The following is a 16,604-nucleotide window of genomic DNA, read 5'->3' on the forward strand; positions in this document are numbered from 1 at the left end:
TTAGCATTGAACACCGGACTGATCTCCCTCATGATGCCGTAAAGGATTCTGGAGTCCATACTCACAAAATGTGACTTGATGTTGCACATTGGAACCACGTTGAAGCGCTTCCCCACTAGGGCAGCCTTCCATCTCTCCCACGCTTCATTTTTCCCCACTCAGCTTCACCTCTGCCTTGCGTTCGAGTTCACGGTCCAAAAACACGAAATACCGCAGGACGAGGCGATAGTATCTTTCCTTATCTTCTCTCAACTCTGATATCTTGTCTGTTGGATTCGCTAACTCCAAGACTGCGCGGTGCTCTTGTATAGCCGCACGGATTACAGAAGCTTCATTTGTGCCCCTGCGTGACGCCTTCTCTCCGACGAATTCGATCTCATCTTCATGCTTGCGATCGTTCGTGATGCCGTTGATAATCGCCCATTTTCCGTTACGAGAGATGCCCGGGTACAGTGCAAACACGGCGCGTATCATGAAATGTTCGAGGTTCATTCTGAAATGGTTCTTCAGATTCGTCAGGTACTTCATCGCCCCATATGTGTAGATATCCGCGTCACCACTGTATCGGGTACCCTCGAGGAGGAATTCCGCGAAGTTTTCGTGGAGGACTTTCACCCGCTTATTTTCCCTCCGCGCTTCCTCTATGCCAAGCATCAAGTGACGAAAAAATGTGTTGTCGAAAAACTCGTCCGGAAGCTCGACCGTTTCCATGTTCGTCACGTAGCGATACATCTCCCTCACCAAATGCGTCGGTCCTGAAGAAGCCTTTATCATACTCATGGAGTACGACTCGAGACGGTTTTTGATGGCGTCCCGCAACTTTTCCTTCTACGGATCCTTGATATATTTAAGAACACAGGCTTTCACCACTATCTCGTTGTACAGTTGCCTTTCTTGCCGCCTTCGACGTAGAACCTCGCCCCCTTTTGATTCCTCATCACTTCCTGTTCCTTTTCGCTCCGCCATGTTTATCCTTCTTTTCCGACGGCCGGCGATATCGGCCCTCCGGGATCCTCCACTTCCATTTCCATGACTTTCCTTTTTTTATTTTTTTTGAAAACGAACGCTCTTTGAACGCTTCTGTTATATACTTCGAAAAAACACTTGAATATACTCAATTGAGGGTCGGAATAGGATGGAACAAAAAACCTATACTTTGCTACGACCTCAACGCGAATACAACTTTTACAGTAGAATAGCACGCCAGTGATCAGGATCACTGTTCCCCTCAGGAGCGACCAGAGCGTCGTGTCTCGTGCCCGCCGGATCTGCCAGGTGCGCGTGCACGCGCAGCGGCTGACATGCGCCCCGCCGCCGATCAGGAGATTGCTTCTGGATATGTCTATCTCAAAGCGTGATAACCTGTTGCTGAATGAACGCTCACCACAATGACTGGACTCCCGATAAAGTATTGGATACAGTGAGGGAATATGTAGACGCTGGAGCACTGTCGGAGTGTGCGGCACTGGACTTGCTGGAGCGTTTGCCGTTACCGCTGCTGGGCTGGACACTGGAGGAGTACGCGGTGCGGGCGTCGCTCGAGGCTTCAGACAGCGACGCGGTACCTTCTGACAACATATTTGATTCCATGCAGGTATTAACGAAAACAATGGAGAAACTGGTCAAGCTCTCTGCAACAAGTGCCCGAGTGCGTCACGTCGTACCTATAGAGCAGGTGCTCCAGCTCATCCACCTCGGTCTGAGCAGCCGGTACCCGCTGGTACGCACAGCTGCGCTCCGTCTGCTTTGTCTCCTTCTTGAACGGAATGACTTGCCTGAAGCGTTTTGTCAGCAAGTTGCAGACACTATTATCGAACGTTTTGAAAGTACGAACGAGCTTCGTCCGGAGATAGAGGCCGCACAAGCGCCAGGTCCAGAAGTGAACGCTCCCAGCACAACTGCACAGCACGCCAGCGATATCCTGTCACTGGTGCTGCTGAGCTTCCGTGATGATCCATCCACCGAAGCTGCGGGAATTTGTGAAAAAATCCTGAAGAACCTGGTACAGCTGAAGCCGTTCCGCGGCGCAGTTGTGCTCTTCAGCGAAGCACGAGGCGCGCAAATCCTCGTACAGGAGATGCTCTCGGGTGCAGCGGGTGCGGTTGCGCATATCCGAGCCTTGAACTTGCTGCTTGAGATCTGCGACTACTCGTCTGTTGCAGAGATTGCCGCACGTCGGCTGTTGCCAACCGTGCTTGTAGCCAAAATCGCAGCTCCTGTTCGTTTGGATGAGGACTTGCTACTCCGCTTGAACTTGCTGGATGTGCTTGGGGCTTTTATGCAACGCAGTGCAATAGCAGCCGAGTTGCTCGACCAAATTTCGGTATTCGATGTGCTGCTACGCCAACACCTTGCCTATTTGTTGGCGCCAGACGAGCCTGCCTCGAGCGACTTGGCGGAACGCTGGTTTATTTGGATGTGTGGGATTCTGAGGTTCGTGCGCACCAGTGCCGGCTCCAGCCGTTGCGCCTTCCACGCTTGGATGAACGCCAGTCTCGTAGAGATTCTTGGGCGCTTTCTCTTGGTTCACGTGGTAGATGGCGAGACTGAGACAGCACACTGGTCCGTACAACTTGATCAAGTTCGTCGGACGACGCTGCTGGTGCATCTGATCTCCGCGGTAGGCGCTCTGGGGCTCTGTGAACGCGGGATGGACGTGCTGCTTGCGGACGTTGACACCTTGAAACTAACGCTTCGTTTCATTCAAACGGCGAGCGTGTGCGATATTCGAGTGGCCTCCTTGCGCGCTTTGAGTGTGTTCCTGGCAGGTCTCGACGAGCCGCTTTCATCAGCAGCCGTCTCAGGGTACGGAGCCGCCGAATCCGACCTCGAATTTCGGCAGCAAAGGGTGCTGCATCTGTTCACTGATGCGATCAGGGATGCGGATCCCGTCAAGGCGTTCACGAATGCACTGCCCATTGTCCTGGACTGTGCACGGCATCCTTCGGAAGAAGAGCGGCTGGCTGCTGCGGCGGTATTCGCTGCGCTAAGTCTGTCGAGAATCGGAGTTGTCGCGTTGGCTAGTATGGCGGGCTTTGTGGAATGGCTCTGCGACCCGACGGACGCTTCTCTCGAGGTCCTGGAAGCTAAGATGCGCGTTGCACGACGCCTAGTTGAGCTGCACGCCAGTGACGGAGAAGTCGCATTCGGTGCGCTGAAATGGTCACGTATTGTCGCCGTGGTCTCGAATGGAAGCGATCCTCGAGCTGTGCGTCAGCGGCGCGTGCCTGCTGTAAACATTGCCACTCTGAATCGTTAGACCAAGGGCAGCATCGGCGATCGACACAGCGCTCTGCACGTTGAGCGCGACTCGTGTGCTTGCCAATGACCGGGCTTGGAGTCGCAGGGGAACCTGCTCGTCAGCTATCAGGTGCCGTGGACCTGGTCGGGATCGGTAGCATCTGCAGTCGTGCGGTCCAAGCGTCAGACAGCACCGTGCTGACAACAAACGCCTACTTGGCGCGCTTGTACGACAGGACGCTGTGCAGAAGCATGTTTGGTGTCGTTTTCGACGATCTGAGGATCGATGCAAGGTGCGTCTTCGAGGAAGGCATGCTCGGACGGCAAAACTTGGGTACCAAGGGCACTTCGATGCCTGTTCGCATCGATCGCTGGTATGCTGCGTATCTGGTAGAGGCGAATACCGTACATAGAGGTATGCGCTGGTGCGTCCGTTCACCGTCTCGATCCGCTGCTGGTACGCGGCTGCGTTAGAATTTCGAGTACCCGACGCTGTTACGACGTAAAGGCGCTTCGGTTGATAGTCTTTCAACTCAATTTTGTTTCATCGCGGCTACGGTATATAGGAGGAGGACGAAATCACTAGGTAATGTTCTGTATAGATTGTGGAGGAATTGCATACGGCATATGTATTCTTCACTGAACAATGCAATGATGATTGCATTGCACCTCGATGTCAATCATACCACTATACGCAGATGCTGAACGAGCACTGAAAGAAACAAGTATATGCGCTCCGGGCCGAAACCTGATATTCTCAAAGCCTGCCTGCAATCAGTGATAGAAAACGACCAGTTGATCAATTTACGGGAAGCAAATGCGTCCATAGTAGCCACCACGGGCGTCTCTGTTTCGCAACAGCTTATTCGCGTGATCCTGAAAACACCGGGATCCAATCGCAATAAAGTGCTAGTTCATTCACAGCCAGCTTCTACCGAAATCGCAGGCACGGTGTTCCTGGAACGTCGCGATCGGTATGAAGCACAGGAACATCAGTTTGTTTTCTCACTCGATGAGACTTGCTTCAAACGAGACAATCGCAGCGTAGATGAATACTTGCTGAGCGGGAGCCCGTTGCTCGTACGCTCGAAATCGTAGAGAACGTCGACATCATCATCTGTTCTAGCTGCGGTGGATTCATTTGGCTGCCTCAGTTCCGCTGAAGAGAACACTCATGCAGCAGCGCCCTCTTTTTGTAGAGTCATTGAAGACTTGTCCCAGACGTCTGGTGAAGTCCTTCTATTGGACATAGTGGTATTTAGCCGTTCTGCTTCAGTTCGAGCATTTTTAGATTCTTTCGAGGGGTAGAGCTGGTTTCATTCCTTCTTCTCAACCATGGTTCATCCCCATAGAAGAAGAGTTTTGCGTCCTGAATCGTCACGATCGCTCCACCGGGCGAATTGATGAAGCGTTCAGCACATGGTGACCAACCGGGGCACATTTGGTCTTTATTCCGCATGTGCTGCTCGATGCGGGAAGGTCGTCATCTCAGGCTATAAACAAATGCGTTCATTTTCGAAAAATCTAAGGGATGAGCTGGAATATACACCCTAGGATGTTGAGTTGGAGCGAGGCCAGTGGAGCGTTTCGTCGACAGATCAGCACGAAGAGCTAACAGAGCACCCAATGGCACAGCGTACACGGCTTCGTGGTCTCCTTGTATCGATTAGTTCAACCAGTGGCAACAAACACATGGAGTTCACGAACCGAGACTTTAACGCTGCGATCAGTACAAGACGGTGTGCGATGCTAAAGACGATACCCGATTGGCAGACGCGATCTAACTTTGTGGAGCAGCCTCTTAGGCATAAAATAAACAACGAGAAAATGAAACCGATCGCAGACAGCCGGTCTAAACAGACTGGAAGGCGTCTTCGAGTGGATTTTCATCTACGCTCCATGGTTTTGAGGCATTCCTTTTTGTCTCACTGACGATGAGCCTAATCGAGAAGGAAATCAAGGCCAGTATCTGATATCGAAACTTGTTGCTGCCCAACAGATAGATTTAGGGTTCGTTCTTCTGTATCAGAAAACCTAGAGTGCGGCATCCGCGTATTCTGTATCCAGATATACTCACCCGCGAATAGCTGCCGCACTGCCGTGGCATTCGGGCGATATCTGTCTTTCAGACAACATTCTCGCTTCCACGCAAAGCCCCTGACGCACAGGCCGCGGGCAGCACAACCAGTACCTGCAGAGAACATCGTGCAACGCTCCCCAGCGTTTGAAATCTGTCGAGGTTGCCGTGCTCTCGCTCCGATGAAAGCTCCAAACGCATGCAAAGCTCACACGGGCCATTGGTGTTCTATCTCCGTCCGATGGGCTGTCTCAAAATCCAAGTGCACAAAGCAACGCTCCACGTAAGGCAAACACTCAATGCGGGCCTGGAGCGACTCCCCAATGTCATGAGAAACAACCAGCGGCATCTGCGGATCCAGCACAATATCGATTTCGGCAAAGCATGCTGGACCCACGTGGTACAGACAAACACGATCGATCGCTCGAATCCGCGAATCATGCCAAAGCGCTGCAAAAGTTACCACAGAGTGCAGCCTACAGGATGCCGAGCGCGACAAAAACTGATCCAGATGTCGTGAGGTCAGCCGCCACCAGTTGCGTAGGATAAAAGCAGAGATGAGCATGCCACCGAGAGGGTCTGCGGGCGGCCACCACTGCGCCAGAGCAGCAGCGCTCAGGGCACCCATATTCGACAGACAGTCATTCCAGTGGTCCATAGCCAACGCTGCAACCGAGTCCTGCACAGATACACGACAGTAGAGGAAGAGCGCTGCCTTGCTCAACAGGGCCACACCGATCCAGATGAGCACTGGGCGGGTAAATGGGTGCACTGTTGATGACCGTTCCGAGCCGCTCACGTACAGCACCAGCGACTCTATGGACTGCGTCAGTACATTCAAGGTCAGTGCGGTCATGAGAACGGCCATGAGGATCACACCCACCGACTCGAGCCGCGTCCTACCGACCGGGTATCGATAGCGAGTGGTGCGATCGTGTCGGTGGTGGCGCACATACCACGTCAGACCGATAATGACACCAGAGAAAAAGTCGAGGACGGCATCCACGGTATTGGCCAACAGCGCGAGACTTTGCATGGACACGTAGGCATACGCCTGCCCAAGGAGAAGCAGCAGGTTCGCTCCGTTGGATGCAAGGATCGCGCGTCGAGCGTAGTCTTCGGTGTCGACTCCTTGGTGCTGCGACTTGTTCGGAGGCATCACCGCGGTCCCTGGACGCTCCTCGGTCGACGTGCAGCTCGTGTAGGAGACGCTGGGCGTTGGCTCCGCAGTCAGCAGGTGCTTCGCTTCCTCAGGCGCTTCTGTCGAGAGGTTTGGCGTTGATGCCGCTGGCCAGCAGCTCGCATCCGCCGGGGCTGTCGGCAAAGACACGTACTGATCGAGCAGTTCATTCTGACGCTCATAAAACTTCCGGAGCGCAGCGTTCTCCAGATGCGTTGCATCCGCTCGAAAAAAGGCGCGTCTCCACTGTAGCGCCAACTGGTGACCCTGCACTGCGCTCGGTACGTCCATTCAGTGATTTTATGGTAGGCTGCCCGGATTTTGCAAGTGCACAAGGAAGAAAACGCCTGGTTTTCTGGATGAAGCGCTTCCCTGGTGGTACCTACCCGCCAAGTATAACGCGCTTTCCCGGTGGAAATGGCACCCGGGTAGAGCGCGTAGCTCCCGATGCGTAGCTGACTTCTCTACTCGAGCGTAGAGCAGCTACAGGCCTTGTGCATTCGCTAGGCTTTCCACTTAGTGCCTCTTTGACAAGAAAGTAGTTCGACTCGGAAGCACGTCGCTCCTAGCGGGTGCAGCAGCGAAAAACGCTCTGCCCGCAACCCAGGTGACTAGTGCGCTGGACGACGAGGCGTCGGTGTTTCGCTTCAAGCGACACTAGAGCTGAGCTCAGCGTGGACGCGAACGAGTCTCGAGGTTCGCAGCTTCCATCGTCGTATAGCGGTCAGTTGTCTATCTGGTAGACTGTTGACACTTGCCGTCTGTGTAGGAGACAAGGAGTCTGTACCTGGGTTGCTCTTCGGGACGAAGCACCAGCACCTGCATCAACGTAGCCGCGCTTCGTCTCTGCAAACGAACGCTTTGCGGAAAGCGACGCGTTTAGCTAAAGCACAGGACTCGGGTGTTTTTGGAGACGCTGTTTGAAAATCCGAGAATAAGAGGCTCTGCGTTAGAAGCGGACTCTGTAGGGTGCATAGACGCTAGGGCAGCACGCTTGGGCTCTGGAAAGCACACGAGCGCGCAGCCGGAGCAACAGCAGCTGCAACCGAACTCGAAACGCTCTACGCACACTCGAAGAAGCACTGATTCGGGTTTGTGCTGTTTTCGTGCAGCGCTGGATAGGGCTCGCGGCGGTACGACTCTCCCGCTTCCGGTGACCGGGCGTGAAGGCGGCGTCACAGCCAGGCAAAACCGTTGCAACTGACGCGATGCAGCACGTCAAGCGCGGGCAGCAGCAGCAGCAGCAGCAGCGAATCGTGCTCTCCAGAACTGCAATGAGTATGGCAAGGGCACCAGTGGTGCGTTCTTGGGGTGCGACAGGTCAAGTTTCTGAACTATGGAGAGACGCGCTCCAGCGGGATAACCGACTATCTGGCCCGGTTATGAGGCTGCTGGGTGTACGGACTCAGGTTGCCAGCATTCTGTCGTTCGCGGCACCTGTCTTGCAGCCGAGCTCGATATCGGAGACCAGTTTCCCGCGTACTCTAGAAACATGCAGGACAAAGGCGATATGCTGGTTGAGCGTTCGGGCGGCTGCATGTACGGCATCGTCGTCGTTCGGCTCGAAACGCAAAAACATGATACAGCGGAACTGCGACCGCTCCGCACCGCTGTTGACTGTTGCAGCTGGATGGTCAATGCAGAGGAACGCCAAAATCATGTTTTTGGGTCCCAGGACGCCTTTCAGAAAGCTTACCACTGTCGGGGTGGTGCTACTCAAGGCCACCGCTCCGACCGAGCAGAAAGAGACCCAACCGCTGTGGTATACAGGTGTTATTCGGAGGAATCGTCCAGAGGCTGAAGATCTCTTCCTTCTGGAGTGCGTTGTTCCCCAGGAAATCGTCACGAGTTATCACGTACCTGGTCAGTATGTGATGCTTCGACGCGATTCGATGCAAGCGAAACCGGGTTTCTTCTCGATAACCTCACCACCGCATCATCATCCTGACGCCGCAGACTGTATCGAACTGCTGGTGAAACAGGTAGATCGAACGCGTTGGCTATGCGCTTTAACGCCTGGATCATCGGTGGAGGTCACAGTGGCGCAGGGCTCGGGCTTCGCGCTCCGGTCTGATACCCGTGACGCTATCCGACATGTGCTGCTCTTCGCGACTGGAAGCGGTATTGCGCCAATCCGAGCGGTATTGGAGGATGATCGCTTTTTGGCTCATATGGATTCCGTCAAGCTTTACTATGGATGCCGCAACCTGCACCGAATGGCCTACCAGGAACGCTTTGCACAATGGCAACAGGAGCGCGGTGTCCAGGTGGTTCCCGTCTTGAGTCAACCGGACACCTCCTGGACAGGCGAACGCGGTTACGTTCAGCACGCGTTAGAACGGGACGGTGTGCAGACGCCTCCTGAGCAAACACTCGTGTTTTTGTGCGGTCTCCCGGGAATGACGTCAGCAGTAGAAGCGTACCTCTTGAAGCAGGGCTTGAAGAAGCAACATATTCTCTATAACTTTTAAAGAGATCGCTGGACACAAATCTGGGCAGTTGCACGTCGAACAAGGCGTTGGGTTCGCAGCTCCTGACCGACAGCCTCTAAGGACGTGCACGCTGCAGCATTCGCTCCGAGTCCGACGAGATCAGCAGCAAAGCAACCCCGTGGATATTCGTCCACGACCCGTGACGCATAGGTCGAAAGTGCCGCACCGAACCAGACGCGCTCTTCAGTACACTCGGACTGCTTGATTAACAGGATGTTTACGCCCGGTATCCGCGCTTGCTCACAAGTTTGTTATCCGCGTCCGCCAGCGCGTCGATACGGAACTTTCGAACTGGGCGATAACAAAGCCGCTCCGCGAGTCTCAGATGCAAGGATACGGTTAGCGCTGCAGCAGTTGCAACGCTGGAAGCTTGTTTATATGATTCATTTAGGTTCAATATTGAACAATAGTACCCCATCCATGGGCATTCATGATTGTCGCTAGGTGCTGCTGCTGCTGCTGGGCACTTTCCCGTGCACGACCATTCGACATAGCCGTGATTCATGTGTACCAACCGGGACACGAGGTTGCTATCCAGCACCTCACCATGTATCCAAGCGCGGCTCGTCGTCCTCTCGTCCGTTCAAAGGCAGAAAATCAGTAAGCATTTGCAGACGCGCTCGGGAGTGAAGTCTGCTCGGGGTCTAGGTGCGCTCACCGCGCGGAGGTACACCTGCAGAGCCGATCAGCACGCTCCGCAGCGGCAGCGAGTCGAGGTTCGTCGACGGAATTTGGAGTCATTCGGTCTCGGTGAAGCGACGATGGTGACGGAGCATCCATCGCCACCGCGAGCGTGTGAGACAAGCACGGCATCTGGAAGTTTCGTAGATCGATGGAGCAGGCGGTAGCCATCGGTATCCAAAGCGCCGCGGTAATCGCTTCTCTTGTCGGTAACAGCAAGCACACATCCGAAGAAAAATCCTGGTCGATGTATTGATCCTAGACCGCCAAAGGGTATTGCAACGACACCGCCACGGGGCAAGCATGCTTTGCTTTTACTTGAGCATGAATGCTTTCGCACTGCGCTTGTTGTGTGCACTATCCTAATATGGTTTATCCCAGCGCCTTTGCGAACAGTGCTCCGCTCTTAAGATCACACTGCGCACCCAATCGCGACTGGTACTTGTTTAATCTACGAGCGCGGTTCGACACGCAACGATCCATTGATGACGTTGCATGGGCGATTGGCGCTCGCGTCTAGTTCAAGCATCCTTGCTGCTCATATGGGGCCACTTTGGCGAGCTTTCGACGTGCTCGCGCCGAAATGAGTGTCGGCTTCTGCGAAAGATGCAATGCGCAGCTCGAGGATTGGCACATGCCACTTTTGTAATGGGCATGCTTTTGCGTCCAGCACAGGCGTTAGGGATCGTCGTGAGCAGCCTCAGTGGGCAGTCGCTTGCGTGGCAAGTCCGAATGCACAACAACGATGCGTTGATTACCGTTCGTGGCCGTTTTTCGCAACATGCACATGGACTGATTTTGAAACAAAGGTCTCGCGTCACTGAAAAATGCTTGAGCGCCGTCTACAGGTTGCTGCGGCTTCGGATGCCGGCAACGCCGCGGTGATACCGGAGAGGCGGCCTCGCGGCACGATTTCGTCCCTGAGGGTTTCGCATCACCTGCTCCATTCCTGCTCATCGCCAGCGCCCGCCGTGCATCTTCTATGGCATTCACGACAGCTATAGCGCTTCGTGGAAATCCTTCGGGGTCTGCATCGCACGCCAGGTGCCAGTAGATAGCGCACTCAAGCACGCTGCACGCGAAACACCTGCAGAGAGCACTCTCTCATCGGATGAGCGAGCGTCTCGCTGTTCCACGTGCCTGCATCATAGATGAAGCGTCCAGGCATATGGACTCAAGTTGCTGACCGAACTTTCTCTGATAGCGCCTCAGCTGGGTGGCATTGCCTTCGGGATAGCACTCTCTCATCGGATGAGCGAGCGTCTCGCTGTTCCACGTACCGGCATCATAGATGAAGCGTCCAGGCATATGGACTCAAGTTGCTGACCGAACTTTCTCTGATAGCGCCTCAGCTGAGTGGCATTGCCTTCAGAACCGCCAGTAGCGACGTACAGCACATCTCTCAACCGTTCCGGGGCATCTGCAAAGTATGCACTGAGCGCGAGGAGCGTCGGCGGTGCGTAAATCAAATCAAAATAAGACGGTAATGCCCGCCACAACCTGTAGAGTTCCGATTTCAGCGTCCCGAAACCACCGGACTCGTTCGGCAACACTTGTACGCTCCGTCGTAGCGACACCGCTGTGCCTCGAGAAGCTGCATGGGTACGTGCTTCCAGTCGCCGAAACTGGGCCTTCAGGTATTGGGAATCACCTACACAAGCGACTGCCAGTACTTGCACATTCGCTGGCAGGTACTGTTGCAGGTACCACGCGGTCGTGCCAGTGCCTGCTGGGACACACACCATTCGGATATCACGCAGGTCCTCTGCGGCAATAGACTCCGCCAGTCTGCGCAAACCAACCGCTGCCTCCGGACAAGCAACGCCTTGCGGCACGAATAACTTCTGCGGGTAGCCGATCTGCTCGCTTTGCCGCTGGTACTCCTGCTCGAGCTCGGAAACGGTGCTTTGATATTCGGTAAAGGTTCGGCACTCCCAGAGCTCCATACCAAGGGAAAGTGCCCGCTTGAGGTTCCCGCACGGCCGCTCTCGAAGCCAGCGCGGCAGCGGACGGGTTACGTACTGGAACCGGACCCCTAAAGCACTAGAGAAACCTGCAAGTGCGAGCATTGCGTTGCTCTGGGCCCCACCGTGGCTAACGAGGCGCTCGACCTTCATCGACGTGTTGCTAGCGGCTTCCGCAAAGGCCGCGAGTTTGCGAGCCTTGTTTCCACAAACAGCACCCAGCGGTCCATCACCTCCAAGACAGTTAATATCGTCGCGGAATACCTTGAGCGGAACAGGTGTCGCTCCAGCACAGGTGAAGAGCCACGGCGGGAGCAACACCGTCTCTATAAAAGTCGCCGCTCTGCTCGCAGGTTGTTGTGCTGCGACTTTCCTGTGCGCCCGACGAAGCCGGGTACTGTCGCTGGTGCGGGGAGAACGCATCAATGGCTCGGAAGCGCCTTTTCATCCACGCTGAGCTTGCCTTTAGCCAAAGCGTGTACGCACGGCGAACGCCAGTAGAGCCAGATACGAACGAGACCTTCGTACCAGGACAAGCGTTCCACGTAAGCCTGCGAAGAACGACAACACCGCCGCGCTTTCAGCGACGCGTCACTAGTCGTTTCCGAGCTCCGAGGTATCCAACGCGGATGTTTTCGTTGCAGAATCCGTGGTATGATGCATCAGCGGCAGCAGCTGCAGCAGCAGCACCGCTACTTGTTTCAAAGCGGCAGGCACTGTGCGTCGGCCTGGGGACCTCCAGTGCGCTGCTTCTCTACGTAACCTACTGGATCGCTCTCGGCCGTCTCCAGAGACGAGGAAACGTACCCGATATGCTGTCTGAACCAAAAGTGCGGCAAATCTTCCGCATCCTTGCTTTCATGGAACTCTTCGTCGTCTACTTGGCTCCGTTGCTTGCGACGGCGTTCGCACAGCTCAGCGGCGGTGCGAGCGTACCCCCGCTCGGGTCGACACTGAGCCTCGCTGCCCTGTACTTTCTCCCGAATATGGTCATGACTGCAGTAAATATTCGATTGGAAGGTTTATTTCGAAAGCGAAAGCAATTGCTCGTTAACTACAGCTCCACTGCTGTCAATAATCTGTGGCGACTCATAGCATATGTTCTGATTCTCCTGGATACGCAACGACGACGCCTGCAGGCACCTGCATCGGCTTCAGCCTCGGATATCCGGGCTCTCGCAGGCTTTCGGCTTGTTGCATACGCTGGTATCCTGATAAGTGTGCTCATTATGATCGTGTTCGAACCAGTTGCAGTCTGGGTACTTGCGCCTGCATCACTGCAGCGGGTCACTGCGAAGAAGGATCACCCGGGTTCTTGATCCGGAGCGTTCAGGAGAATGCCCTCCATTTTCGCCAGGTCACACACGATTGTCGCAATACTTCCATTCTGGACCATGGTGATGAGCTGCACGGAGGTCGTGCAGGGCTTTCTGGTCTCCAGCGTGTTGAACACTGAGATGCGCCCTGGATCCGTGAGCCATTGTGTTAACGTCGCGAACGTAGCGTTTCCGGAGCAAGTTGTGCCTCTGCATCGTTGATGTGCATCGGACAGAGCATTCAGTGTGTTGTGAGTGTAGCATGGCAAATGTGAGCAGGAGGAGCGATTATCCGTTGCGTCTCAAACGTGCCATTCCAGGCAAAACTGCTGTTTCGCGGTGTTTTGGCGCGTAGCTACGCTTCCCGCATCATTTCCTGTGCTTTCATGTAATGAGGGCTGTGCTTGATCGAGAAAATACTTGTGGTCATCGGATACATCCGCGATATACCTGACGAACATGTTGTGCTGAGGCCGATCACACGAGCCGCACCGACGCGTTCTCCATACTAGCGAGGCGACTGATATAGCTCGTGTGCTGAAGCCAGACGCATGAGCTCTATTCATACCCTGGTCATCCCGGTTACATGTCTGATGACACCTCTCTATTCGAGACGCTCAGTCGCAGGTTCTCATGGGCTTCAGTCTAAAAAAAGCAGCTGAACGCGTACGTTCACGGATTCGCTCGGGAGCAACAAGTCGCCTTGCCGTCTCGCACAGCCTTTTACCAGGCAGGACGCCCTGTTGCCTACAGCGGCGGCGCACCTGAGTCTAGTAGAGACGTTCGCCACGTGTAAACGAGCGTCCAAACCAAAACAAATAACAGGAAAGCAGGCCACAGGTTTTCTGTGAAGCACAGCCAAGCAGTGTTCTCTCCGTAGGTTTCCAACTGCACGCCGATGAACTTGCGTAGCACAGTGGTCGGTAGAAAGCACGTGACCAGAATGTACGCTGATAGTGCCCCAACGCCCGTCAAAGGAACCAGACCGAAGAGTAGCGCAAAACCTAGCGCACAGAGCAAACGCAAGTAGAACACCAGCGTCAAAAGCCTGGAGCGGTCCCACGAAGCTACCTCAACTCGAAGCCGCTTTCTCCACCGGTGTAGCACTGCACGCTGATGTGCTTGATCTGGCATAGATCAGAGCCTGAAAGCGAGTGAACTTGTGTGTTCGTGTATAACCGACCTTTGGAGAGAACGTATGCGTTGGAGGACGCGAAGCACCAACCAAACACGTATCCTCTCTCAAAGCCGAGGATGCGATACTGTCGCAGAGGAACTGCTGCTGACGCCCAACGTACCGAGATGATCTGTTTATATAAGCTGTGGCATAGGGCGAGAGTTAAAGATCCTCCTCCATCAAGAATGAGCAATGGATACATTGTTCTGGTGCTGGTTTATGGAAGTGTGGATGCCCTTGTAGAGGATCCGCGGTCGATACCCTGCGTAACGACGGCTGGTGCGTATGTCGTCAATAGACTGACTGACTGTCGAGGAGGCGGGAATCCGTGTCCCCATTGAAAGAACAGCACACCCGTAAACGAGCTCGTCCGCACCGCAAGTTCAGTCCTTGATCTGGTGGAGGAACCTGGCACCCGTTCGGAGTCGAGGCGAGCGGTCTATGGAACGCCCATTTGCGGGTTTCTCGGAAAGATATAGAAACACTCCCGCTGCGCGGCAGCAGCTGCAGACTGAAGTCTATTGGGCGACGCGCACTCTGAGTTGTGTTCCCTCTGGGCGCACGTGCTCATGAATGCCATTACATTGTCAGCCATGATGATGCCTCAAGGACGTCCGAGTTCACTTGGCACTATTCAGGTCCAGTTGACTGATCATAGCGGGACGGCGTCCAATGAACTGCGCAGAGCGGGTCCGCTGCACCAGACACGACGATCAGTTCGCTCACTGGCCAGAATGAACGCTTCCAACCAAATGCTTCGTATTGTGCAAACGCTACCGTTTACCTGGATACCGATACCAGCCTCTGGACGGGCGCCTCCGTGCTCCACTGTTGACGCTGGTGCGATGCACAAATCGATGATCCCGTTGGCGTCAACACTCGAACGATTCCGCGACCTGCCGGGGACGGCTCGGAGGCACCAGAGTCTCCTGAAACGTGACTCCTGTTAAATGCACTACATCTGCCGTTTTACGCAGTGCATCGGCATTGTGTCTGGGCCTTGTATCGAGCCGGTGCGAAGGCGCTCCGGGTCGAAAGCCAAGGCGATGTGCACCGTACGCATCTGGTGTCAGGAGGTCGCGCACTTGCGCCTCAAGTGAAGCGAGGAACACTGAGCACCTGTCTTTCAGACATGAGTGCGACGATGAATTCCTATTCCTCAATATCCAGGAAATCGTCTATGATACACAGAATAGTGAGTCCTGGAATGCAGAGGGCAGCACAACCTTTTTGGTTTTTCTCGAAGATATTTAAAATACAGAATTGGAACATTTTGATTCGAGAACGATCATGGTAGGGTTTTATGTGTTCATGGCTCGCTTGAGACATAAAAGCCTCATACAAGTCAGCCATTCGACGGTTAGCGGGTGGATAAACCACCCTTCTCGTCGTCGTCGTTACCCATTACGTCGTGCATCCAGACCAGAACCCATCGACTGCGATCTGCACGACTGTCTACTCGTCGATCCGTCCCACTACATACCTCCTCTGAGCAAAGATATCAGAGGAGACACAGCGTGTGAAGTTTCGCGCATTCGGCACAAACAATGACGAGCACACACGAGTGCACGAAGGAGAAAGCACGCTCCTGGAGGATATCGTCAAGCGTTGAAGGACACACGATCGATTTCGAACTGAAACGCGAAAGCCTTGAGGTGGAGCGGCGGATGCTCGTCTCAGTCGACGAGACGTTATTCAGGACAAATGGTCAAACGATGTGTGCGTACTCAATGTGGAGCAAACTGTTGTGTATGAATAAACGGAAACCGAGCGTGACGTCAACGCGAGCTCTCGGGGCAGTTCAGTGGAGCGCTTTCCCACATAAATCACAGAATCGATACGCTCGTTCAACACAGCATCCTTCGTTGAACCACGCTTCGTGGCTTCTCCGTCCCGCATTCCTCTGTCCAGCTGCTGCACGGCAACTTCGCTTTCCGCCACTCACAAGCGGTCAACAAGTGCGCTGCTGAGACTGGCGACGAGCTGCCCTTCGTGACAACCACTGTTCCCTCGTTCAGTGCAGTCGAATGCCTCCGCTCTGTTCGCAGAGGCAACGTCTGCGCTCTCGGATCCATAGACGGGTCATTCGCGTGCACGATGCGGTTCGTTCATAAACCGTTATTTCGACAGCCGTGCTCGCTCTCCTCAACCGCTAATCTGCTCTGTTGGTTCTGTGTTCGAGAACCGGGGCGAACGGAAGGCCGCACTTCGGTCCATGAGCGCGCACACCGTGGAAAAGAGGAGCAAGCGCCAAGTAGGCAGCAGTGGATACATATATCTTTAGGAAAGGCACGCTCCGGTCCCGTCGTGCACCCCGTGCGCCCGAGTCCTGATGAAAACTAACCGATATGGCGCATCGTGATGATACACATGCCAACCTGCCAAATGGAGGACTCGCACTGGAAACCACCAGGCAGGCAAAGAAGCAAGAATGCTCCCGAATACGGGGACGAGCAGCGCCTGGAAGGAAAAATATC

General features: G+C 54.5%; 5 protein-coding genes across 5 annotated transcripts, besides 1 other annotated feature; 2 read left to right on the plus strand and 3 right to left on the minus strand.

Annotated features, from left to right (window-relative positions):
* Window positions 1-1,195: part of a sequence feature (repetitive element) that runs on past the window's edge.
* Window positions 1,196-1,372: 177 nt separating this feature from the next.
* On the plus strand, window positions 1,373-3,259 carry CYME_CMC074C (hypothetical protein; the record flags this gene model as incomplete). The annotated part of the gene is made up of 1 exon (XM_005535241.1): window positions 1,373-3,259. The coding sequence occupies one exon, from the start codon at window positions 1,373-1,375 to the stop codon at window positions 3,257-3,259; it is 1,887 nt and encodes a 628-aa protein (XP_005535298.1).
* A 2,266-nt stretch (window positions 3,260-5,525) lies between these two features.
* CYME_CMC075C (probable manganese transporter) lies at window positions 5,526-6,788 on the minus strand (the record flags this gene model as incomplete). The annotated part of the gene is made up of 1 exon (XM_005535242.1): window positions 5,526-6,788. One exon carries the CDS (start codon window positions 6,786-6,788, stop codon window positions 5,526-5,528), a length of 1,263 nt encoding a protein of 420 aa, XP_005535299.1.
* A 917-nt stretch (window positions 6,789-7,705) lies between these two features.
* On the plus strand, window positions 7,706-8,968 carry CYME_CMC076C (similar to Na+-translocating NADH:quinone oxidoreductase, subunit Nqr6; the record flags this gene model as incomplete). Its single annotated transcript, XM_005535243.1, has 1 exon — window positions 7,706-8,968. One exon carries the CDS (start codon window positions 7,706-7,708, stop codon window positions 8,966-8,968), a length of 1,263 nt encoding a protein of 420 aa, XP_005535300.1.
* A 1,946-nt stretch (window positions 8,969-10,914) lies between these two features.
* Window positions 10,915-12,057, minus strand: CYME_CMC077C (probable 1-aminocyclopropane-1-carboxylate deaminase; the record flags this gene model as incomplete). Its single annotated transcript, XM_005535244.1, has 1 exon — window positions 10,915-12,057. One exon carries the CDS (start codon window positions 12,055-12,057, stop codon window positions 10,915-10,917), a length of 1,143 nt encoding a protein of 380 aa, XP_005535301.1.
* Window positions 12,058-13,697: 1,640 nt separating this feature from the next.
* On the minus strand, window positions 13,698-14,084 carry CYME_CMC078C (hypothetical protein, conserved; the record flags this gene model as incomplete). The annotated part of the gene is made up of 1 exon (XM_005535245.1): window positions 13,698-14,084. The coding sequence occupies one exon, from the start codon at window positions 14,082-14,084 to the stop codon at window positions 13,698-13,700; it is 387 nt and encodes a 128-aa protein (XP_005535302.1).
* Window positions 14,085-16,604: the final 2,520 nt, after the last annotated feature.

The sequence above is a fragment of the Cyanidioschyzon merolae genome, chromosome 3 (assembly GCF_000091205.1).
Source record: "Cyanidioschyzon merolae strain 10D DNA, chromosome 3, complete genome".
Classification (NCBI taxonomy): domain Eukaryota; phylum Rhodophyta; class Bangiophyceae; order Cyanidiales; family Cyanidiaceae; genus Cyanidioschyzon; species Cyanidioschyzon merolae.